The sequence below is a fragment of the Manacus candei genome, unplaced genomic scaffold (genome assembly GCF_025592945.1).
Source record: "Manacus candei isolate 608988 ecotype Guabito, Panama unplaced genomic scaffold, ASM2559294v1 h1tg000050l, whole genome shotgun sequence".
Lineage (NCBI taxonomy): Eukaryota > Metazoa > Chordata > Aves > Passeriformes > Pipridae > Manacus > Manacus candei.
Window position 1 is genome coordinate 36016448 of NW_026138098.1, and position 25384 is coordinate 36041831.

Below are 25384 nucleotides of genomic sequence, written 5' to 3' on the forward strand. Positions count from 1 at the left end.
TTTCTTTCAGTGTCCTTTTAAAATGGGTGTCAATAATCACAATATCCTAACTCCTTGGAAGTGTCCAAGGCCAGGTTGGACGGGGCTTGGAGCTACCTGGGCTAGTGGAAGGTGTCCCTGCCCATGGCAGGGGGTGGAATGAGATGGGCTTTAAGGTCTTTCCATGATTCTATAAGTCATTTTCCTCAACATTTGTTCCTATGGGAATATTTTATTAATAGGGACTTGGGTATCTCTGTGCAAAGAGCATTAGCTCGTTGCAGCTCTTACTCTGAAGTTACACAATGTGTAAGTTTGTAGCCTTTCCCTATAAAAATGACTGGTGCTTAAGTCTGTGTGTGTTGTATTCCCAGAGTTTACTGCTCAATCCTGCTGGATGTCAGAACTCCTCAGTGATTAATAGCCTGCTCGTTATTCTCTCTTCTCATGTATTGCAGCAGTAATAGTAATCATTAAATAAATATATATTTAATAAATAAATAGATGAATAAAGTGCAGCAGTAACAAATAGGGGTCCTGTGTTCAGTGCAGCTCTTTTTGTAGTCACCTGTAGATCACTAGGTTGTTAAATAAAATTAATATGTCAATAAATGTTAAATAAATTAAAAACTAGGTTGTTATTTTAATCCTAAATTGTCCAAGTGGAAAACATTAACAGCTGGCTCATGGATTTTTATCAGCCTTTACCTACATAAAGCCTAAAGGGAAACCTTGGTGTGGCACAGAGTGACGGAGCAAAAGTACCTGTGGATCTCCTGTCAGCTGCTGTGGTGACGTGCTGTGGGTTTGTTTTATTGCAGTTCTGGGCTTCTGGCCCTGGGAAAACCCTTGGACAGGGAAAGCACCGACCGCTACATCCTGATTGTCACGGCCTCGGACGGCAGACCCGACGGGGTGAGTGTCCTGGGAAGGCTGAGGGGAGCGGGCTGTTCTGCTGGGCACTGGGGTTTGGGATGACTGGAGTGCCTGTGAGATGGGTCTTGACCAAATACATGTGTGATCTGCAGCGATTTTCCTTGATCTCCCAAAGGTTTGTGTGGGTAAAGCCTGAGGAATGGCCTTTGGTCATGAAACAGAGAGTTCAGGGAGCGTCCAAAGGAGGGAGATGAAGATGGGGAAGGGCACTGGAGGGTGTTGCCAGTGCATCACAGGCCATCTGGAGGTTGTTCTGTCATCAAGGGGCAGTTTTTCTCAGCCAACAGATCCCTGCTGCTCAACAGGAAGTTCCATAGTTTTGCTTCTTTTCCTGAAGATTCCTGAAGATGGGGTCTAGAGGGGAAGCTGTGTGAGGAGCCTGAGGGCACTTGGTGTGTTCAGCTGGAGAAGAGGAGACTGAGGGGAGACCTCACTGCAGTTCCAACTGCCCTGGGAGGGGCAGAGGAGGGGCAGGGACTGAGCTCTGCTCTGGGGGGACCAGGGACAGCACCCAGGGAATGGCTGGAGCTGTGCCAGGGCAGGGTCAGGTTGGATCTCAGCCAAAGGTTCTTCCCCCAGAGGGTGGTTGGCACTGCCCAGGCTCCCCAGGGCAGTGGGCACAGCCCCAAGGCTACCAGAGCTCCGGGAGGGTTTGGATGATCCTCTGGGGCACAGGGGGTGACTCTGGGGGATGGTCCTGTGTAGGGCCAGGAGTTGGACTGGATGATCCTTGGGGGTCCCTTCCAACTCAGCACATTCTGTGGTCTGATTTTGCTGCTTCTTTGTGTTATTCTTCAGCAAGAGCCAGCACAGTTGAGGTTTTGTGTATTCAGATACGTTCATCCTCTAAATATTTCTTCTCCGTGCTGTTAAAGACCTTATTATTTTTTTTCTGTCTTGTGCTTTTTTCCCTATTTTAGCTTCTTCAGCTCACAAGGTTTGCCTTCCTGCTCAGTATTTACTCAGAATTTTTTTTTTCCCCAAGCAAATACTGGGAACGTTTAGAGCCTTTCTACAATTTTGTGGCAACATGGAGTAATTATAGGAGAGCCTGCACCTTTTCCATTAAAAATCTGGTTATACTTATCTTTGGAAATCTGTTAGTTGTGAGTTACTCCCCATTTCTGAGAGCTGTGAATTCAGTTGTTTTGATCTCAAACTTCCAGCTGTGAAATCTGAAGATGTAAATAAAAGATCTTCATGTTGTTTCAGGCTGTGTTACACTCCTTAAATACTCTCTGGGGTATAAAAAAGGCAACTGAAAAGATACTTCCTCTTCCTTTCATCTGTGGATTCGTTTGCTTTGCCCTGGAATTAACTGGACATCTGAATGTTAAAATTAATCAGGAGATAACAGCTGTTTTTTTAACAGAAATCCAGTCAGTCATGGTGAGATGGTTACAGAAAATAGTTGTGTATGGGGTGAGAAGTGACTTTGAAAATCAGCTTTGTAAAACTCACCAAAAATAAGCCATGGAGGGTTCCAATAATGTTGTCTCTGAACTATGCCAGGGTTGAGTACTTTGACAACATCATCCACTTAAAAATTCCACTCCCTTGCTAAGTCATTATCTCCTTTCCTCCCTCTGTACCATTGGCAGGGGCTGCCCAGGGAGGTTTGGAGTGCCCATCCCTGGAGGTGTCCCAGGAAGGCCTGGCCGTGGCACTCAGTGCTCTGGGCTGGGGGACAAGGTGGGCATCGGGCACAGGGGGGACTCCATGGGCTGGGAGCAATTTTCCAACCTGACTGATTCTGGGATTCTGTGCCAGATGTTTCTCCCTAGAGTTTTGTACCTGCCTGGTGTGGTGTTTGTTGTTCTCTGGGTGAAATGTGGTCACATTTTCTGGTTTGGGGCGTGTTCTCTGTTGCTGCGCTTTGGGGTCTTTATCACCATGTCTTACCTGGCTGTAGCTGTTTTGTTCTGTTGTGGTACTTTCTGTCAGTGGTGGGGCACCTTTCTTCTTGAAGTAGTCCAGCAATATGACTTATTTGCCTGCTTGTGCCCCCCGGAGCTTGTGGTGGAACCAAAGGGGGAAGAGCTGGGCTTGCCAGAATCCCAAACGGGGCTGGATGAGCTTCTTGGCTTTTATTTTACACATAAAACAGGGCAACTTAACCAAGCCATTAAATCTCCATGCCTTTTCCATGCCAGGAAACAGTGGGTTTGACTAATTTGCCAGGCTTCCTTGTGTCTTTTCACAATTTCCTTGATTTGCAGCTCTTTTGGACGTGCTCCCTGCTGTCTGACAGCTCCTTGCTGGCTGGTACCCTGCCAAGTGTTCTGAGGACAGGGATGCTGGTTTCAACAAGTCACTGTGATTTCAGGGAGGAACTTTGATTTTTAACTAGTTTTTTATCAGGAAGCAACAGTGTCTCTTTAAAAAGAAAAATTGAAAAAAATCCTACAATTGCAAAACTCCTGCTTCCCAAGCTTTGTTCACCCGCTGCTTGTCATCCAGCTTTGCTTGCTCTGAACAATCCCATTAGTGCCTACAGAAAACGGGGGATCTGATTGAATGACTTGTTTCAGTTTCCCTGAAAATCACAAAATTAATTCCCCAGGCAGGTACAATGTAATTTAAATCACATTAACATATTTTAGCTAGCAGCATATCCAACCCGATCCCTTTCCATCCAACACTGGGCTGTTTGAAACCAGCTATTAGAGTCAAATATACTCCAAGTGAGCTTTTGTATTCTGTACAGCTTTTGCTGGATTTGCTTGTTCCTTTAAAATTTGAAAGGCATTCAAAGGGAAAAAGACTTTATTAGTGTGTGTAGGGTTTTTGTTGTTATTGTTGTCAGGAAAAATACAATGAAAGGTTCAGGAGTTGAGATAAGGATGGGGAAAAATCACTCCCACCCTCCAGTGTAGGGTGGACCAACCCCTTCCATGGGGTTGGTCCCTCAGGAACAGGCTGCTCCAATGTGGGTCTGTTCTATGGGGTCAGTCTTTCAGGAACAGGCTGCCTCGGTGTGGGTCCCTTCTATGGGGTCAGTCCATCAGGAACTGCTCCAGTGTGGGTCCCTTTCATGGGATCAGTCCCTCAGGAACAGGCTCCAGTGTGGGTCCTTTTCATGGGATCAGTCCCTTCAGGAACTGCTCCAGTGTGGGTCCCTTCCATGGGGTCAGTCCTTCAGGAACAGGCTGCTCCAGTGTGGGTCCCTTCCATGGGGTCAGTCCCTCAGGAACAGGCTGCTCCAGTGTGGGTGCCCCTGTGGGGTCACAAGTCCTGCCAGCAAACCTGCTCCAGCGTGGGCGCCTCTGTCCACATGTCCACATGTCCTGCCAGGACCTGCTCCAGCATGGGCTCCCCACAGTCACACCCTTTTTTTTCAGGCATCCCCCTGCTCCAGTGTGGGCTCCTTCAGGGGCTGCAGGGGGTCTCTGATCCATCACAGACCCCCATGGGCTGCAGGGGCACAGCTGCCTCCCCAAAGGCTGCAGGGGAACCTCAGCTCTGGCTCCTGCAGCACCTCCTGCCCCTCCTTCCCCACTGCCCTAGGAGTGTGCAAGGCTTTTTTTTCCTTCCTAAATCTCTCTCTGTCCCTGTAGTTCCCAGCTACCAGAACCTTGCCTCACAAGCCCAATCCATAAGAACTTTCCTCTTCAGTTGTGACGTGGAAATTTGGCGCTGGAACATTTTTGTGGCTTGGTTTTAGGAACAGCAGTTGTAGGATCACAGGATAAATTTGGGTTGCACGGGATCACAAGAGGTGAGATTCCTCCAGCACTGCCAGCTGTGGTTGCACCACCAATGTAATGGGAGCAGGGCATTGAATACATAGTTTTCAAGTATAAAGATGCATAAAAGCCATGTCAATACTCTTACAAGGAGGGAAAAATGAAATATTTTTATTGATGTTTCATACTTGACTGAGTAAGTTCAGTCTTTGTAAATTCACCCAGTGATTTTGCTTCAGAAATTGTGACCGGCACTCCAAACATTTCAACATCAATAATAACTTTCAGATAAACTCTGAACAAAGATTTTCAGCCCTTATGACATGAAACCAAAGGGGGCATAACTTCAGCTCATTAATTTTTAAATATCAGTGTATAAAATATTGCATTTTAGATGGAATACCCCAGCTGGGAGATGCTGCTCCGCTTTGAAATTGTTGATGCTTTCGGAAAGAAATTTATCCCACACTGCTTTGAAAGCTTCTCTCTCAAGGTGGTGACTCTCTTGCCTGTTCAACATTGTTCTCATAAAACTAGGAGTGTTTTCCTTCATGGAGATAAGCAAGGCTTGTTTGGCATCTCCAGCCCTGACACAGTCTTCTTTGGCCCAGGGAACCGTGCCAAAATGGATCTTTCTTTCCACCCTGGTATCTCCAGGAATTTGGAGGACAGCAGGACACTTCCCACACAAGCCCATGTTTCTGCTTGGGAAGCAACACCAGCCCCAGTCCCCTGGGGAGCAGCATTTCTTCGGAGTGCCTTTCCCATAATCCTGGAGGTACAAATCCCACAATCGTTAAGGTTGGAAAAGACCTTCAGGGTCGTTGGTACCAACCATCAACACAGCACCACAACCACGTTCACCGCTAAGCCATGTCCCCAGGTGCCACAGCCACGTGTTTTTTGGACACTTCCAGGTATGGTGACTCCACCACTTCCCTGGGCAGCCCCTTCCAATACTTCACAACTCTTTCTGTGAAGAAATTTTTCCTAATATCCAACCTAAACCTCCCCTGGTGCAACTTGAGGCCACTTCCTCTCGTACTGGAGAAGACAACTCCTCATTGCCTTTCTAAACCCACCAGTTACTGGATTCCTGATCTTTTAGGGGCTGGACTGCCTCAACCAAGGCAGGCCAGCACCGTGTGCCAGCTCTAAAATCCATGGGATGTTGGACTAGTCCACAGGATACAATAAGATATCGGCCATCCTTTTGATCCCTGATGTTCTCTAGGGAAACCTAACTCTTCACCATCGTCATCACCATCATCATCATCATCATCACCACCTATGAAGTCTGGTGAGCATACTTTTGCATTTGAAGCTCATAGTCTCACACCCTTTTTTGTTGATGTCATTTTTTAATGGCATTTTTTTCCTGCTCCTCTTTCCGTGCCATTAACTGAGGGTCTGAGAGAGGTTGAACAGTGTTGCTGTGGCACTGAGTGAGTTGAGGTTTCTATATTCTAAGCCCCAAGGGTTATTTAACTGCCTGATGATGCGTGGTGACAGTCACGTTGACACCTTTTGACTTTGGGGGACTGCAAATTCCATCAAAATTAATACAGACTTTCACCAAGTACAGCTTTCCGTGGAGTGCTGTGGCCTGTTCCATCACTCTGCCCTGCCTTATAATGCTCTTGATGGCTTACAATGCTCAGCTGTGCTTCCCAAATTATTGTTGTTCTGAGTTATAACCTGGAGCATTAACAGCCTTGTGGGTTTTCCTGGGGAAACATGACCTCCCACCCATCACTGTTACCAACCTGACACAGCAATTAAGGAGGCATTAATTGAGTAGTCAGGAAAATATTTTTATTCCCCTGGTAATAAGCAGTTAGTTGTAGATGGGCAGAATGACATGGGAATGAAAAACCAGCTCTGAAATTGTTTTCACTGAGTGTGGTGTGTTTGGATGTGATTTCAAGGCAACAATTCCTGTCTTCGCGTTCCAGAGGGAGGCATTTGAATAAATCTGCGTGGCTTTTGTTAGAGGGAAGAAAAAGCCTTCTGTGCTCTTTATTTTTGGCTTGTGTGAGTGTGTGTGTGTGTGTGTGAGTTCATTTATCCAGGTGAAACAGGAAGCTCTATTTTATTGTCTCAGTGTGGACTGTGATTTGAGCGGGATTCAAACTTCCGAGTACAAATGTCCAGTCCTGAAAACGTTCAGCAACGTGTTCCTGCCCAAGTCTTGGCAAAGCAGAGCAGCTCAGTGCCAAGTTGATAAAGGCATTTGGGAGTTAGGAATTAAGTATTCTTGAGAGTTGTCAGTCATCCAGGGTTGTTCCCAACCTTCCTTTCTGAAGTGGCTGAAGGATGTCCCTGGTCACGGTCGCTTTGGGCTACTCAGGAATTACTGGCAGGGCTTCAGGTTCCTTTTTAAGTCTTAGGAGACTCAACCATCAGGCCTCTACACTCCACTGGAAGTCCAGGAGAAGCTGTTGTCCACCCAGCTGTCCAGAACACGGTCCAAGGTTCACTGTCTGGGGAAGATCAGAGGTGATCTGGCTCTGGGAGGGTTTCTCTGAAAGCCCCAAATCCCAGATCTGCCCCCGTGAATCCACTGGGCCCACTCCTTCTGTAATGAGGAAATGGGAATAACAGTAGCACTTTGGACCCCAGGACTAATTTGGGGCCATTTAAAAAAAAACCTGAAAACCATATTCCTGGCTACAGGATGCAGGAGTCTGGTATTCCCAGAAGGCCATGGGAAGAAGCAACAGATGAAAACTAGTGGGAACCACAGGGAACTCAGGGAACCTAAAGAGACCTTATTTTCTTCCTGTGAGGGTGGGAGGCCCTGGCACAGGTTGCCCAGAGAAGCTGTGGCTGCCCCTGGATCCCTGGAAGTGTCCAAGGCCAGGTTGGACGGGGCTTGGAGCAACCTGGGCTAGTGGGAGGTGTCCCTGCCCATGGCAGGGAGTGGAATGGGATGAGCTTTAAGGTCCCTTCCAACCCAGGCCATTCTGTGATTGTATTATTTCAGTTGTGGTTCATCTTGTAAGTCAGACTTGAGTATTTGAGCCATCTTCAGATCGTTAATAATTCAGAGCATCTTTCTCCCATGACACTGGAATTAATTACCTTTCTTAGAGCAAACAGGTAGCACTAGATCAAGGTAATTTAAACAAAGATTTACTTCTTGAATGGCATACAGAGAATTAATTAATTACAGCAAATTTTCTGTTACTCCTTGAAATATTACCTGTCTCTGCTCCACACCAGTTCCATTATGTAGCAAGCAGAAATCACACATGCCTCTCAGGAAATACTGAACTGAGATTTTGCCTACAAAAAAGCTTGGATTGAGAAAGACTTCTACTTGAGTGACCCTTTTGTAATCAGTGAAACAAACCTACCAAAAAAATGATATCTATGTAGCCTGTTTATTCTGGACCACTTTAGTACTACCTTAACATATTAAGTAAATATAATTAAAGAGAAACACTGCCTGTTGCTGTTTTCCTGCCAAGTTATGGATTTTGTATGAGAAAGCCATAAAAATTTCAGCTGATCTATAAATTTCAGTGTGCACAAGAATTTGCCCAGCCAGATTTCCTCCTCTTTGAGAGAAGGCTTTTTCTCCCTGTATCAGCTCTTTTATTAGGGCAAGATTTAAGAGACTCCCACACTTCCAGTGTTTGTGCAGCTTAGCATGGGTAATATTCCCCATAAAGGCTTTGATTTCATATGCTAAAAGGGAAGGGGTGAATTGAGTAATGCTCATAAAGCAATGGGTTGATCAGAGTTTGCAGTTAGAGATTTTGAGCAGATTGTCATTCCATTCTGAAAGATGAACTTTTAATTCTTTTGGGGTTTAGTTTTGGGGGCTTTCCTTTGGGGCTTTATCTTTGTGTTATTTTTGTGTGTTTGACAGCTTTTCTCTTTGTCTGCTCCACAGACTTTTCCTGATCTTTTCTCCTTCAGCCTTATCTTGTCCCTTCAAGCCTCAGTCTCTATTTCTTTGCAGTCCAGGTGGCCATTTCTTCTGTATAACTTGGAGAGCTGTAGGGAGGTGGTAGATACTGCTTTTTGAGTTCTCGTGCCCTACACTGGAAGGAAAGAAAGTCTGAAAATAGTCACAGAATCACTGGTTCTGTGGTCATTCAGGTATAGTTTTGTTGAGTTGAATATAGGTAAGTCCTGATATGTATATCAGAAGCATTATTTACTGTTTGGGGTTTTTTTTTTCTTATTAGATAAGGTCTTTGCCTCCCTCAGATTTTATTATTTGCAAACTAGTTCTGTCTGGAGATGAGTGTTTGTCTTAGAGTTTGTCCAGATTAATAAACTTGCTCAACATCAGAGCTGAGAATGTTTCCTCTCCCAAGGCATAGAATGCTCTCATCAATTCCCAGCTTCAATTTAAATGACAGGGTACAAATAAAGAATAAAGTGGAATTTCCTTCATATTTCCCATCCATAACATTTGTCAGGGCCTGGCGTGCTCAGGACACAAAGGTATTTGTGCAAGCAATGTAAATGTTACAATTATTGCTTAGGGAAGAATTATATATGTAAGAACTATTTCAGGGGCCCTAAGAAAGCTATAAATTGCTGCTGTTGATCTTTTATTTGAGTTGTGCTTATTCTAAAAGAGAATTAAACAGAGTTTGCTTCAGTAATGAATGGGAAGTACCCGATATGAGGCTGGGCTGGTTTTTTCCCTGGGTGAATTTCCAGTAGTAGCTTCAGGACTCCTTTCCAAACCCTGCTTGACAAATCTGCTGAAGAAATGCCTCATTTTAAACCAGCAAAAGCAGTTTTTTAGCCTTGCTGTGTTTCCATGGGGAGCATCCATTCGATGGATGCACAAAACCAAGTTGTGAATTACGTGTCTGTCATTGCCTTGGGGAACCACTCAAGTTTCTTTAAAGACTTTTAGTGATGTTCAAACATATGTGAAGAGCTTTTGTTTTTTGCTGTTTCACTGTCTTCGAGCATCCTGTATGAAACTCTGCAGCTTTTCATGATTCTTTAAGATATTTGTGAAACTCTTCACTTTCTGAGCCTACAGGAAAGATGGAGAGAGACTGTTTATAAGGGCCTGGAGTGAAGGGATGAGAGGGAATGGCTTCCCACTGCCAGAGGGCAGGGATGGATGGGATATTGGGAAGGAATCCTTCCCTGTGAGGGTGGGGAGGCCCTGGCACAGGTTACCCAGAGAAGCTGTGGCTGCCCCTGGATCCCTGGAAGTGTCCAAGGCCAGGTTGGACGGGGCTTGGAGCAACCTGGGCTAGTGGAAGGTGTCCCTGCCCATGGCAGGGGGTGGGAATGGGATGAGCTTTAAGGTCCCTTCTATCCCAAACTATTCTGTGATTCTGTGGAACAACCAAAACAGCATCTACACAATCAAGGGGACGAATAAAAGATTCCAACCCTGACTGATTTGCTTCAACCACCTTTTCTTGAAGCACCATCTTTTTCTCTGTTCATTTCCCCCCAAGCTTTGCGAGGCAAAATCTGCTTCCTGCTGCTGGCAATTCTAAGCACTGAGTTCATTTTCCTCTGCCATGTTCAGGTGACCTTGCAGGGGTACAAAGACCAGAGCCAGAGTGGACAGTAACCTTGTAGGGGTGTGGGATGCAGGTCCCTGATGTGGCACAACATTTGAAGTATGAGAACCAGTGACCCATTCCCTCACTCCCTGTGGTCCTTCCCACCTGTTGCCTGGTGCCAAACATTTCCTTGGCTGCTGTAAGAAGGTGACTTTCTCCATTATTCCCAGGATGGATGATCATGTTGTTAGCAACACTGCTCCGTTCTGCGGTTCTGAATAAGCCTCTGTAATTAATTCCAGTTGTCTAATAAAGGCTATTTCAGAGCAGGGCTGAGGCTGTGGTTTGCACAGAGCTCAGGCAAATCTTTGGAGCCATCTAATGGGGATATAAAAATGTGGAATTCAGTTAATAACCTTGGCTTGTAGCAGTTTGGGATGTTAGTGGCAGACCTGCTACTCTGTGCATCCCAGAGAGACACAGGTAGCCAAGGGACTCCCATTTCATGTTAAAGGTTGGCATTTCCACCTTTCAACAAATGTTTCCTGGATTCAGGTGAAAAAGCAAGATTTTTGGGTATTCCCATGGTCTTTCTCAGTTCAGAGTCTGGTGTTGCTGATTTAAAAGAAGGGAACCCAGGGGCACTGCTGCTCACCCAGAGTTTGCTCTGAGTGCTCCCCGTGATTTCATCCACTTTTGATCATTTGCTAAATTGTGACTAATAAAAAAGGAAGATTATTTGAAATGTTCATCTGATTACAGTGAATTCATCCACTGAATTCATCCACATCTGATAGTTTTCTAAACTATAAATTTCTAAACTATAAACAAGGGATTATTTGAAACGTTGGTCTTATGACAGGATCTTGTTTTAGTACCCCTGCAAGTTTAGGAAGAAGAACATTTTGTAAGATTTTGGGAACTAATTTTCCTTTTTGGCATCTCAATGGAGTATTTTTTTTCCCTTGCAAAATATTATTTCTTTACAAAAATCTTACTCCTTAAATTCATCAGTGGAAGTTTGACTTGAGACTCAGTGACAAGAGGAGCAGTGGCCTGGCTGTGTTGGCTGGCAGGTAAAGGAAGTGCTTAAGACGAGTAAAGTATTGCCATCAATGTGAAAAATACTAAAAATTCTTATCTAAGAGTTGGGAAACAATTCCAAATATCTCTTCTCCTCCCTCCTTGTGTCTCTTCTTGTGAAATCCTCACAGAAGAGAAGACAGGCTGCAAATGCTCAGCCACAGCCCCTTTAAATTACCTTGAATGAAAAGAAATGTTTTCCAAATGGGAATTCCTGTCTCAAGCCCTGGTTTTTTAACACCACCTTTGTCTGAGCTTATTAAATCTGAGACTAAATTCCATTTCCATTCAGCGTGCATTGCACATCAGACCAAACGTTCTGGAGCGTATTTTGTGATGACAGTGATGCATAAAGTGCATTTCCCTCATAGAAATTGAACGTGGGAATGGCACTTTCCGAAACAATTAGCAAATAAGCGAGCCTGAGCAAATAGAGGCAGCCAGCCTGAAAGGCTCCTTGTGTTTGCTCAGTTCCAAATCCTCTGGATTCATGACTTTGGCAGCAGTAAGGGGTTGTCCTGTGGTGCTTCTGTGAGTTCGTGGGACACGGGGCAAACACAGCAGCCGGATTTAGGGCTGTGAAAAGAGGCAGCTCGTTCCAGCTGGGCTGCTTTCCAGGGCTGAGGATCTGGGAGGTGAAGGAGATTGGCCTTTTACAGGATCCCTCCTGCAGAAAGTTATTGGATTGAACTGGCAGCGAAGCAAGGAAAGCAGGACTGAATGCTGCTAAGTTGGGATGTTGGGAAGGAATTGTTCCCTGGGAAGGTGGGGAGGCCCTGGCACAGGTTGCCCAGAGAAGCTGTGGCTGCCCCTGGATCCCTGGAGTGTCCAAGGCCAGGTTGGACAGGGCTTGGAGCAACCTGGGCTAGTGGAAGGTGTCCCTGCCCATGGCAGGGGGTGGGGATGGATGAATTTTAAGGTCCCTTCCAACCCAAACCCTTCTGTGCTTCTCTGATTCTGTGAAGAGAGTGAGGGCGTTAGTTGTCCTTTGCAGGTGCTTTTCCCACGTGGCAGATACAAGGAGATTTCCTCTTAATAAAAGTTGGATTATATTCTGCATTAATTGTGGGCAGTTACTGTGGGGGTGTATGTGACACTGCTTGGGGGGAAGATGCTGCTTTCCATTTAGATGTGTTGAGGGCTTTTTGGTTCTGTTTAGGTTTTGGTTTGGGGTTTTTTTGTGTGTGTGAAACCACTGAGGTGTCACTCTCAACCAGGTTGGTCAGTCTTGTGCCTAAAGCAAGGGACTTTTTCTGGGGTTACACCTCCACTGTGTAATTGCTGTGACTGTAATGTCATGGAATTTCATGGAATCCCAGAATCCCTGAGGTTGGAAAAGCCCTCCAAGGTCACCGAGTCCCCCCTGTGCCCGATGCCTACCTTGTCCCCCAGCCCAGAGCACTGAGTGCCACGGCCAGGCCTTCCTGGGACACCTCCAGGGATGGGCACTCCAAACCTCCCTGGGCAGCCCCTGACAAGGCCTCACCACCCTTTCCAGCAACAAATTCCTCCTCCTGGCCAACCTGAGCCTCCCCTGGCACAGCCTGAGGCCGTTCCCTCTCCTTCTGTCCCTTGTTCCCTGGCAGCAGAGCCCGACCCCCCCCGGCTCCCCCCTCCTGTCAGGGACTTGCAGAGCCAGAAGGTCCCCCCGAGCCTCCTTTTCTCCAGGCTGAGCCCCCCCAGCTCCCTCAGCCCCTCCTGCTGCTCCAGCCCCTTCCCAGCTCCGTTCCCTTCCCTGCACACGCTCCAGCCCCTCCGGGTCTCTCCTGCCATGAGGGGCCCAAATTTCCCCCAGTGTAGCCTGATGCGAAGCAGATCCATATCCAAAGGCATTTAAACCCAGGAAAACTGATTTAAGACACTGTGTTGGGTGAATGGATTTAAAATTCAATAATGTATCAATGACAATAATGTATTAAATACAACAATGGGGAGGATTGTGTCTGGGACTCTCAGTGTGTAGGAGAAGTGAAAAAGGATGTGACTCAAGCTGTGAAGATCCACAAGCAAAGTATTTCCCTCTCCAGCTGTGTTTGATTGGGATAGAAAAATTTCCACAGGGAGCACAGACACGTTTTGTGGACATTTTATGTGTGTAAAAGACAGTTAATTAGGCTGTTCCCACGAGGCACCTCTCTGGCTGCTAAAATTGGTGTGGTGGGGCATAAAGCACATCAGTGTGGGGTGGGGGAAGGAGGGTATAGGAGGATGAGACAAGATGATTGTGCCACCTCAGGGTCTGACTGATCTGCTCAGCTCATCATCACAGGAGCATATTTTGATTGATAAAGTCACTAATTTCTTTCCACATTTGTTGTTCTGGCAAATTTTGATTTTTCTGGAATTTTTGGGGGGAGTGGAAGCTCCTTAAGTCCTTCAGATGAGGTGTAAGAAGAAAGGTATCTGATGTCCTTTGTATAATATATTATTCAATCTCAAGCCTTTTTTATGTTATTCAATCTCAAGCCTTTTTTGTCTGATAAGAATGGAAAGATTAAAAGAAACTCTTCAAATTAATGCTGCTTCCTCTGTCACAAGTTGATCATCTGTTTACCTGTGATTCTGTACTGCTCAGGTCTAATAAATAACAATAAGTTTTTCACCTGGGAAACTGTAAAACAGAGATAATTTGTTCATAGTGTTTTATTTTTCTCCTTAGACCTCAACTGCTACTGTCAATATAGTGGTGACAGATGTGAATGACAACGGACCAGTTTTTGACATGTTTCTACCCAAAAACCTCTCTGTGCAGGAAGAGGAAGCCAATGCTTTTGTTGGTCAAGTTAGGGTAAGTCATTTAAATTGTTTATTTTATTACTCAAACTGTCCAAACAGTTAGGAAAGAACATGAAATAATTGTGCCTTAGGCAAAATCCTGCCAAAATGTCAGAAGTTTAAATGCAAACTCTCCATTGTCAGATGAATTTGTGGTAACAAAGTCGTGTTTTGAGCTTTAAAATATAGAATTGTGCTTTAAAATATGGAATTGATTGTTTTCTTTGCTGTGTTTAATAGCTGAAAACACTTTTTCATGTAAAAATAACACATTAAAACCCTGGGGTTTTTTTTTAAGAAATGCCACTGTAAAATATCACTTGTCACAGATTTCCAGTGTTAAAACATTGTTGCCACGTTTTTAAACTCTTACTGGTTTCTTTTTAAATCATTTCCTACCATAAAGAACAAGTGACACCCAGCTATAGGAAATTGTCCCACATATGGAACATTTTAAGGCCATTAAGGTGAAAACCAGTTAAAGCCTTGACTGAAATAATTGATTACCTGCTGTAAAAATAGATGTTGCTTGGGGGTATTGCTAATTTGAGGGATTTGAAGCTGTGTAAATTTTTATAACACCTGTGGGTCTTGTGAACTCCTGGCTGCACATTCAGTCACTTGAAGCAAACATTGCTTTTTTTTTTTTTTTGGGGGCAAAGTCATTTTTTCCAGCATCAGGTGCAAGAAGAAAGTGTGAAGGAGCTGTTTCTGTGGGGTTTTGATGCCCAGTAGCTGAATGTAATGTTTTATATCTGCTGCAGGGGTGAGTTAACACTAAGGTTGGATGCAGCATGAGCTGTAGGTAAAAGATGAATTTGAAAGCAAGGTTTTTTCAGGAATTTAAGTGAAAAATCTACATTTTTTTTTCCTTTTTCTCTAGTAGCAACCATATAAATAGAAAATGGGAGCTCCTTAACTCGTACCTTCAGGAAGAACAGGACATTTTGAGTACCATGGGAACCATCTTGGGTAGCATATATCCATAATGAGCATGGGTTTTTTCCCAATTTGTATTATTTAATAAGACATCAGAGACTGGTCTGAAGCCTGGGACATGGGGAATTTAGGATCCCTCACTGCAATTAAATCAGGTTTCACAAATTGTTAAGTTATTGCTTTGGTTTTTGGCATTGCCTTCGTGTGTGGTGGTTTTTCATTTTGCCTGCTAAAATGCACGGGTGTAACAGTTCAAATCAGTACCAAATATCTTTAAAATCCATTTTGGGTTTTGCTGGGGGCCCTCAAGGCTCAATCATCCTCTCAAACAAGAGGGTGGATGTATATTTAGCTTCGATGGAACTATAAAATATAACAACTTATCGGCACAGAACCTCTCTGTCTTCTAAATTAGTGGGATTTCTAAGTTGTGTTGAAGTGAAAATATTTCCTGAAGCCTTGGGATCTCTTGTTCCCAGTTGTGGTGTGACAAAAACTGGTTCTGCCATTTCCAGTCCTGGTTAACACCCGTCTCTTGGTGGAGAAAGCTTTCTCTTTATAGCACAAATACTGGATGTAGTTCCTGTTGTTTCATGTTCACAAATGCAAATCAATGTAGAAATATCCTTTGGAAAAACCATTCCATGGTACAGAAAAGAGAGATTTGGGCATTTGGAATTTTTTTTCTGGCTTCAACGAGAAATAATCTTGGTGTGTGTTTCGGTGTAGCTGTGTTGGTTGAGGATATTCCTCTTTAAAAACTGAAATAGCTTTTGGTGTGTTGTGCTTCGCTGTACAATAGAACCAAGGCAGGTATGGGAGAGGTTTCTGTGGGAATACAGTTTGTATAGAAGCTTTATTGTGGTTAAAATATACATAAAGGCCTATCTGAGGTGAGAATAGCCTGGTAAAAGAACATGAACTTGTTGTGATGTGTGTTTTCCCTCCCAAGAATTAACTCCCTGACTACCAAGCTTTTCAGAATGTCTTTTACTACATTTATTTCAAACAAAAACCTGAAATACACCAGAACAAAGAGTGACATAGATGATTAAAAAAACCCCAAACAACAGGTTTTTGGAGTGTCCCTTTCCCTTTGGAGTGTCATCATCCCATTTTGCACAGGGAAAAACAGAGCAAGAGATTTTAACCTTCAGAGCCCAGAAGATCTGGCCCTGCTGCTCCTTGAGGCAGAGGACCTGATGGTGAAGGATATGGAAAAGGTGCTCAGCCACTTTGGTCCCTCAGGATCTTTTACAGGTGGGGTTTGGTGTCAGGATCATCACCTACCTGAGCTCAGATGGGGTTGGGTTGGGAGGGACCTCAAAGCTCATCCCACCCCCTGCCATGGGCAGGGACACCTTCCACTAGCCCAAGTTGCTCCAAACCCTGTCCAACCTGGCCTTGGACACTTCCAGGGACGGGGCTATAAACAATTTGGGGTATAAAACAATTAGTTTGGACACTCCCATTAATAATTTGCCACAGACAAGAGTTTTCTGCGCCCTGCTTTGTTTGGAGTGGGAAAGTTGGACTTCAAAAGGGATTCCCATGAGGGCTTAGGTGGCATCTGGGAGGTTGTTTCCCAAGGAGATGTAGAACAAGGGCAGTGAAAGATTTCCTGTGGGAGAGGGGAGGGTTTGTTCCTGCAGTCAGGCAGGATCCACACTCCGGAGTGCTCTCACTCTGCAGCACTCCAACAGCTCTGTCTGCCAGTGGAGTTCAGTTCCTGAAGGCACTGGCACAGGAGTTCTGCCTGGGGGGGGGTTGTGGAGCAGTCTGAGGATTAAAAGAACAAAAACCAGGCTGGCAGTGGAGCAGATGTCTTTCCAGTCCCTTTTATTTTGCACTGCCTTGTCTAAATTGGGGCAGTCGGGGGGGGATTGGATTCCCTGCTGCTCCCTCCCGTCTGATCCCGGGGATGCCCTGAAAGGCAGCGGGAGAACTGCTGCATAAAGGTCTCTACAAAGGAGCAAGGGGAAGCAAAAAGCTGCAAATGGGAAACTTGACAGTGAAATTCAGGCAGTTCATTGCGGTCTAAAACGTGCTGAAGGCAGGGCACTGGAATGGTTTGCCTTGCACAGTGCTCTGTTATCAATACCAGGGGCATGGGAGGGAAAGCATGGAATGACATTTAGGAAGGGATCAATGCATCGACTGCAAAATCTGCTGGCAGGTTCACAGTCCTGTTCAGGGAAAATGAGCCCCAAGTAGTTTGTTGCAGACTCAAAGTGCAGTCTCTGGTTAAAGAGTAAGCTGTTGAGCTCATGGGGCCCAGGAGAGGGAAGACATCACTGGACTGAAGGTTTTATTCATTTATTTTTTAATACATATCTCGAGATCCCTTCACTCCCCCCTGTCATTTGTTTGTTGATGGTGCATTTTTGTGATCAGCACTGTTTGAAATCTCCAGCTTGAATGTGTTGGTATCAAGGGGAGACAGCGCTGGGGAAGGAAATGAGAAGGAAAATAGAGATAAAGAGTTATGTGGTGGTGGGGAAACCACTCCTTAATCAAATGCTCAACTATCACTGACCTTAGATCATCCCTGAGATGGAGACTGTGTAAATACACTGCAGTACTGAGAGCAGTTTGCAGTGTGTGTGATACCTCTGTCACCTGCTTCTTTTTAAAGGATGAAAAAAACGCTTAAAGGAAGTTACTCTTTAGAAGTGGAGCTATTCTACCTCCTGGAAAAGGGTTTTGGAGGCTGTTCTTTGATTGTACTGCACAATGGAAATATTTTGCTCTTCTTTTGACATAATAAATGTGAAATCATACCTGTGGTAGAAATCCAATAGCCTTTGTTCACTGCAGAGCAAAGTCAGGCAAAACTAAGACAAAACCAAGTGGGTGAGACAGAGATATCCTGTCTGGCACCAGTCTACTGATCCTAGACATTGCTTTTTAATGGGAAAGAAGTATTTTAAATGCCTTGGGTAAAGAAGCAAACTCACTCTTGAATGCTGATGAAAGGTAATTATGTCACCAATTTCCTAACTGAGCTGTCTGTCTGTGGGTATCAGTGAATTGTGACAAGTTCTTTTCTGACAGAGGGCTGGAGCAGCTCTGCTGGGAGGAAAGGCTGGGAGAGTTGGGATTGTTCAGCCTGGAGAGGAGAAGCTTTGGGATGGGTGAATTGTGGCCTTCCAGGGCCTGAAGGGGATGACAAGAAACAGGGAGAGAGACTATTTACAGGGCTTGGAGTGACAGGACAAAAGGGAATGGCTTCCCACTGCCAGAGGGCAGGGTTAGATGGGGTACTGGGAAGAAATCCTTCCCAGTGAGGGTGGGGAGGCCCTGGCACAGGTTGCCCAGAGAAGCTGTGGCTGCCCCTGGATCCCTGGAAGTGTCCAAGGCCAGGCTGGACGGGGCTTGGAGCAACCTGGGATAGTGGAAGGTGTCCCTGCCCATGGTAGGGGCTGGGCTAGTCTTTAAGGTCCCTTCCAACCCAAACCATTCTGTGATTCAATTTTTATTTAAATTCACAAGGCTCAGGATTTACAGCCCAGTTTAAATTTCACAGATGTTGGTGAGGCTTGTTGTGCTGGGCTAAATGTCCTCTGGAGACCCCTCACAACTCATTGATTCTGTCTTTCTATAGACAGGAAATCTTCTTCCAGTGCTGGTGAAGTATTACTGCCCATGCCCATGGCAGGGAGCTTGGAATGAGATGATCTTTAAGGTCCCTTCCATGTAACATTACAAGATCTTGTGAAAAAGTCCAGAAAGGAATCCCACTTTACTCAAATCACTGCATTTTGAATTCATGTAATACATGTAAAAACAATATAAATCAGAATCCACAAAAACCTAATCAGAACCTAAAATCAGAGAATCATAACGTGGCAGATGGACCTCAGCCAGAGAAAGTTCAGACTTAGGTTCTTGTAAGTGGTTGATCCTTTGGATAGAACCTTTGTGGTATCATTTTCTTCCATGTTTACTAAGAAAGCTACCTACAGGTTAGGTTAGATAGGACTTAAGGACTTTAATAGGACTTTCAGCATCATCTCCCGTAAGATCCTCATAGAGATGCTGGTGACATAGGGATTTTCATGTGCTTCTAGTTGGCTTTTCATTTGGTTCTTAACAGGCAAATTCCTGCTGCCTCTTAAAAAGTTTCAATTCCGAGCCTGTGGCATGAGAGGAAATAGATGTGGACATAGATTTGTGCTACTTATTTCTGTTTTAGATCACCAGTGCTGGACAGGATCACCTTCTTTCTGCTGAAACCCAAGGGGTTGTGTTATTCCTGAAGGATATTTTGCAGTCCTGCTCTACCACGGGTCCCTGAACTTAAGTCAGCTTAAGGCACAGATCAAATAGGTTAAAGAAACCCCTTGCTGTTGGTAAATGAATTTCAAAAGCTGTGCTCTTGTCTTCCCTGTTCCCAATATCTCTTACATTTGTGTATTAATTTCCATCTTTACCTTCCCAGTGATACCATTCCTGGTTCAGTGCAGTGAATTATTGATCCTTGTTAGCAGACCAGTTGCACAACGTGGCAGTTGCTTGTGGAGAGTCCAGGGGTTTTTGAATGAAAGGAATCCTTGTTTTTGTCTCCTGACACCTTGCCTTTCAGGGTGCTTTTAAGCCCTTTTATCTCTTTCAGCCTGATGCTGTAACAAACCTTCTGAATCAGTGGTTTCATGTCTGAGCTCCAGGAGCGTTTGGACAACGCTCTCAGGGACAGGGTGGGATTGTTTGGGTGTCCTGGGCAGGGCCAGGAGCTGGACTGGATGATCCCTGTGGGTCCCTTCCAGCTCAGGATATTCTAGGATAATACAGGCCCATTTAGGATTTTGATGCCTGATTCCCATCCCTGGAAGTGTCCAAGGCCAGGTTGGATGTGGCTTGGAGCAACCTGGGCTAGTGGAAGGCGTCCCTGGCAGGGGATGGAACGAGATGGGCTTTAAGGCCCCTTCCAACCCAACCCCAAATTTCCTTATAGTACATGTCAAGTGTCTTTTTTTCTACTATTCAGACCTCTTGTCTTTGCTATCTGTAATTAATATAAGAAAACTAATTCCCTTTAAGTTTTCTTCTGTGAACAAGAGAGATGACAGAATGCAACCAAGAGCATTGGAAGAGTCTGACTGGTGAGATAAGTACTTTTAAATCCAAGGGTTGACTGTTATGTTCCAGCTTGGATTCTAATTCTAATATTCTTTAAGTAGGTGGGCTTAGGAGGAGAGCCAGCAGCCAAGAGAAATTCCAAAAATAACTTTCAAATGGATTAACATATTAGAGAAATCTTTGGGAACCCAGCTAAACGTGGAGATTTCCAGCAATATATTTCATCTGTGATTTAGAAAGTTTTATTTGGGGAGGGGGTTTTTTTTGTTGTTGTTTTGGCTTTGCATTGTACATGCATTGGTTTCATCTCTGAATTGCCAAAGAAACAAATCAAAAAAGCAAAAATTCTAATCATCCTTCAAGTAAACCCAAGTCTCTAAAGTTAGGCTTTGGTTGTGTGCCAGACTGAAAGAAACTTGTCTGTTTTTAAGTGTTAAAATGTGATTAACTTTTGTAGGAGGTTCACCAGCCCATTAAATCATGAATTTGCAGCCATGAGGTTTTTGATTTTCATTTATTTTAATTTATATTTGCTCGTAGCATTTAACTGCTCTTACTGTGTAGTTTCATTATGAGTCTCATTTAATTGGTTTGGGAAGTAACCCTCCAGATGCTCTGGAATTAGCATTGACTGGGAAAGTAATCATCAAAGGTTCTTCTGGCTTGTCCAAGGGCTAAAAATGTGTCAGTGTTTGAAAAATTACAGGGTGTTACCTTTGTCCTACTCCTAGTATAGTGAAGGATAAGCTGGAGTGACTTGGGAATTCAGCAGGATACGGAAGTTCCTGGAGGATATCCCCCAAACCTGTAGTATTTTTCCAAAGGGTGTGTGTGGAAGGCAACAGTTTGTTCTCTCCAAGAAGTGGGAGTTGCCTTGACATTTCAAGAGAGCCAAAATCAGAGAATCCCAGATAGCTTTGTGTTTTAAGGAACCTTAAACCTCATATCATTCCAACCCCACTGCTGTGAGCTGGGCCACCTCCCCCTGCACCAGGTGGAATGTGAGGGTGGCAGATCACTGAATTTGCCCCCTGCTAGAACCATGTCCAGTTTTATTTTGTGTTCTTTCTATCATCTCTCCTCATTGGGTTATTTTGTGCAGGCCAGTAATTCAGGATATTTGAGATTTATCCCACAGTGTAACCAAGCCTCTGGCTCCTGCAGTGCACCATTAAGTTTTGTGTTGGTACCTCCTCATCTTTTGCTTTGCTCAGAGCACATAATGAACGAAATAGAGAAGGGAAAGTCTGTATAAAATCAGGCAAAAAGGAATGAAAGAAAGGAAAAGCCTTTCTGAAGTTTAGGCAAGAGGAAAATCCAAACTTTTGTGGATGACTGATGTTCCTTCCTTAAAATATTCATAAATAAACACCGAGAGGTCAAGAACATTTCAAATATTTGTGGCCTCTTACTGCACTTGGGAGATGTTAATTTAGTCCTGTGGGCACAAACAGGAATATCCCTGCAAAACAAGTACAAAATCTAATTTAACACTCCCACCCACACTTGATTTGCTGTTTGACACAAATGAAGGGCTTGGGAATATTTCCAGCCCATAATAATAAACCCATTAAACCCTCAATAATAACCCTATTAAACCCATAGTAATAAAAAATTCATGTTATCAGCCATCCAAACAGTAATTCTCACCACCAACATCATTTGGATCCTCCAGCACAATTCCCATCCCTCCCTGGAGCTGTGGTGTTTGCTGGAATACTGGGAAGCTGGGGGAGATCAGGAGCTTCTGTTGGGTTGGGAGGGGATTGCAGGGAACTCTTCTGTCCCTCAGGAAGGGAAATTTAACCTGGAGGAAGTTGGTTTGGTGGTAAAGTGGTCCCTGAGAAGTGTTTCAACTTGGGGATTCCCATTGTGTTCCCTCAGCTGTGTAGGAATAACAACCCACTGCCTTATTTTGCTGTTCTCCAGCTCTAACAGTCCAAGCCCAAATCCTCAATTAACCTGCCTAAATCCTGTTCCCCATCATGAGCAAGAGTTATGGGTATTAGTGGAAGGTTTCCTTTGAAAAGAATGATAATGATATAATTAATATTGTTGACATTAAAGCCCTTGTCATTATATTGCAGAGTTAATGATCCTTCAAGAGGCATTTTGGTAATTCAGATCTCCCAGAACTGTGTTTTCAAGCTGTTTGAGACAGAGGAAGATAATTTGCTACCCTGGAATACTGTTGCTTTATATTCTTAGGAATATCCTAGGAATGTTGAAGCAGAGTTGGTAACACAAATTTCAATTTACCACAACAGGTAAAGGCTGTCACCTTGGAGATGAGGGTATCTCTAAAAAATATGGGATGAATTTCCTGGGAAATAAAGTAGCAATTTATTTGGGTTTTATGAAGCAGTACTTTGTAAGTTAATGATGGAAATGAGAGTTGTCATGTGGATCTGAGGAGTTACTGGAAGAAGAGCAGTAGTTGCTCTGGCTCTGCAGAGGAACGTGGTGTTCCTAATTGTGAATAAACATTATGAGATGTATCCTGGGCTGCATCAAAAGGAACATGGCAGCAGGTCCAGGGAGGGGATTCTCCCCCTCTGCTCTGCCCTGGTGAGGCCCCACCTGGGTCACTGTGCACAGTTCTGGTGTCCCAGCATCACAAGGACATGGAATTGTTGGAGCAAGTCCAGAGGAGGCCACCAAGTTGCTGAGGGGGCTGGAGCACCTCCCCTGTGGAGACAGGCTGGGAGAGCTGGGAATGTTCAGCCTGGAGAGGAGAAGGTTGTGTGGAGACCTCACAGCACATTCCAGGGTCTGAAGGGGCTACAGGGAAGCTGGAGAGGGGCTGTTCATTGGGAACTGGAGGGACAGGACGAGGGGGAATGGCTTCCCACTGCCAGAGGGCAGAGATAGATGGGATGTTGGGAAGAAACTCTTCCCAGTAAGGGCAGGGAGGCCCTGGCACAGGTTGCCCAGAGAAGCTGTGGCTGCCCCTGGATCCCTGGAAGTGTCCAAGGCCAGGTTGGATGGGGCTTGGAGCAACCTGAGCTAGTGGAAGGTGTCCCTGCCCATGGCAAGGGGTGGAACAAGGAGATCTTTAGTGTCCCTTCCAACCCAAACCATTCAGGGGTTCTATGATTCTGTGGGATGGGAGAGGTGGAAAGGGGCACCTCACCTTTCTGTGTCTCTTGCAGCGCTGGCAAGAAGGACCAGTCAGTAAGGGATTGTTTTATTTTCTTTTTTTAAGTCTAATTTATGCTCCTGCAGATGTTCTTAATTGAAAAAAAAAAAACCAAAAAACAAAAAACACATTTACCTTAAACTTAGGTAAAACAGGCTCCTCTATCCTGACAAATGTGTCCGTTATGGTTTTTGGCCACACTGGCTGAAGGGAATTTATGAGCTCTTCAGTTGGGTAACTCTGGGGCAGTAAATTTCCCTGTCAGGCTGCTTGGACCAGTTTCCCTCAGAGCAGAGAGAAACCTCTGAGCATGCAGGGGGATGTTTCCAAATTATTCTTTTTCCCAGCAGAGCAAAATCAGCTTAGTTCCCTCTCCCCATTTCCCAGGGATTCCATGTGATTGCAGGTGGTGGAACACCAGAATGCCTGGCAGGTCCTGGGGGGACTGTGCTGGACCCCCAGGTGTTGCAGGAGTGCTCCTGTGATGGCTGAGGGTGCCCCAGGCTCCTTCGTTCTCTGGGAATCACTAAGGTGGGAAAAGACCTCCAAGGTCACCAAGTCCAACCTTTGGCCAAATCCCACCATGCACACTAAATGTCACCACTTCTGCCTCTACAGGCACTGGAACTTTCCTTCCCTTTGCCAGCTGTGGGGATGAAGGGAAGGAGGAGTTGGGTTAGGGCTGGATGCAACAGAAAAATCTTGTAGCAGAAATGAGTCAGTTTGTTCTGCAGCTGTCAGGTGTTCACATCCCACTGTGGAGGGGGAAGAGTAAGTGATCCTCTGGAAACATGGATTATCACTTGTGCTGCCCCCAACTTTGACAGCTTTGGCTTATTGCAGGGGAGGAAATGTGCTCTGTGCGTGGCCTGCACACACAGGAGATCAGGAGTGGAGGGTGTTCAGTGAGGCTGCACTGTGGGGAATAGAAAAAAACCCAGCCAATTTTGGACTCAGTGCTTTCCCTGATACTTCTTTTTACTCCTAATGGACCTTAGCTAATAGAAGAAATTACTAAGGTGATTTGTGTAGCCCGGAGAAAAATAACATCTGTGATTTGTATGTCGTGGGTAGAGCTGAAAACTGCCACGGAAACTGGTTTGTGGAGAGGCCCCAGAGCTGACATCCTGCCCTTCCTCCCAGCAGAGAGATTTTGAGAGAAAGCACTGACTGGAAAAGTCAGGAGCAGATGCCAAAACATCAGGGAGGGATTCTTGGTCTGAACATGTGTTGTGCTGTGGCCCAGCTTGACAAACCAGATGCTTGTGAAGCCGAGCCCTCGGATAATCCTAATGCTGGAGGATCTTCAGGTGGTGTCTGAGGGGAATTTTTGTTTGACACTGTTTGATTTGGGTGTTTCAGCGCTGCCCAAATCATTCTGGACTATGTCCTTAGATGGAGGATGGATGCAGACAGCTGGAATGGACACATTAGTTAGAATTTGGCTTTTCCCTTAACATATTTTGTCACATCCAGTGATGTTTTAATCACCGCTCTCTGAAGAACTACTTAGTTTTCTACAGTTTGTTCATCGTGTTCTTCAAAACCAAATGTTACCATGTTCCATCCTTGTTCCTCTACTCTCAGAAGAGGCCAGTCATTGCAGCAGAAAACTGTTTAGGTTTGTTCAGTTGGTGTCTCTGTTCTCCCACACTGAACCTCCAATTTCGGTAGCAGCCAATTAATTCATGACTGTCCTTATAGGGATGGACATAATTCATATGCTTTTCCAAGAGCTCCCAGGTTTGAATGCTGACCTGGTTTTTTTCCTCCTCTTAATTAAATTATGGTGTGATGAATAAGGCTATGTAAATGAAACAAAGGGCATCCTGTGAGCAAGGCATTCTCATTTATTTGCCTTTATAAATGACATCTGGGATGATCATGAGAGATTTGCATGTTTTGTTTTCAGAACAGTTGTCAGGAAGTTCCCCCGAATGTTTCATTCCGGTGGAAGTGTTCATTGTAAGGCTTGGTAATGAAACCTTTTATCTTGTGGAAATCAATTAAAAGTTAATTAAAATTGTTAATAAGAGAAAGATCACTGTGCTTCTTCCCTGTACTACATCCATGTGCTAAGCAGGGGTGGCTGTGACTTCATCCTGACTGGTCTGTGGATAATTGTCCTTTTAATTGACATCTGTCAGTGGATGGTTGGATCTGCTTAGTTTCCAATCGATTCTATTTCCTCCATAGAAATAACTGATCCAGACAAAAACTCAAACAAACAAAACCCCACAGGAAACTCCGAAAGTAATCTGAAATACTCC

At 44.7% G+C, this 25384-nt stretch overlaps 1 protein-coding gene across 17 annotated transcripts in view; it reads left to right on the top strand.

The window, feature by feature from the left end:
* Window positions 1–25384, top strand: part of PCDH15 (protocadherin related 15) — a 670595-nt gene that overhangs the window by 539198 nt on the left and 106013 nt on the right. For all 17 annotated transcript variants that reach the window (XR_007906667.1, XM_051799597.1, XM_051799600.1 and 14 more), the window contains 2 exons: window positions 801–894; window positions 13842–13970. Coding sequence is in view for 16 of the 17 variants with exons in the window: in XM_051799597.1 (XP_051655557.1) it covers window positions 801–894; window positions 13842–13970 (223 nt within the window). In the remaining variant the exon portion in view is untranslated. The remainder of the gene's footprint in view (window positions 1–800; window positions 895–13841; window positions 13971–25384) is intronic.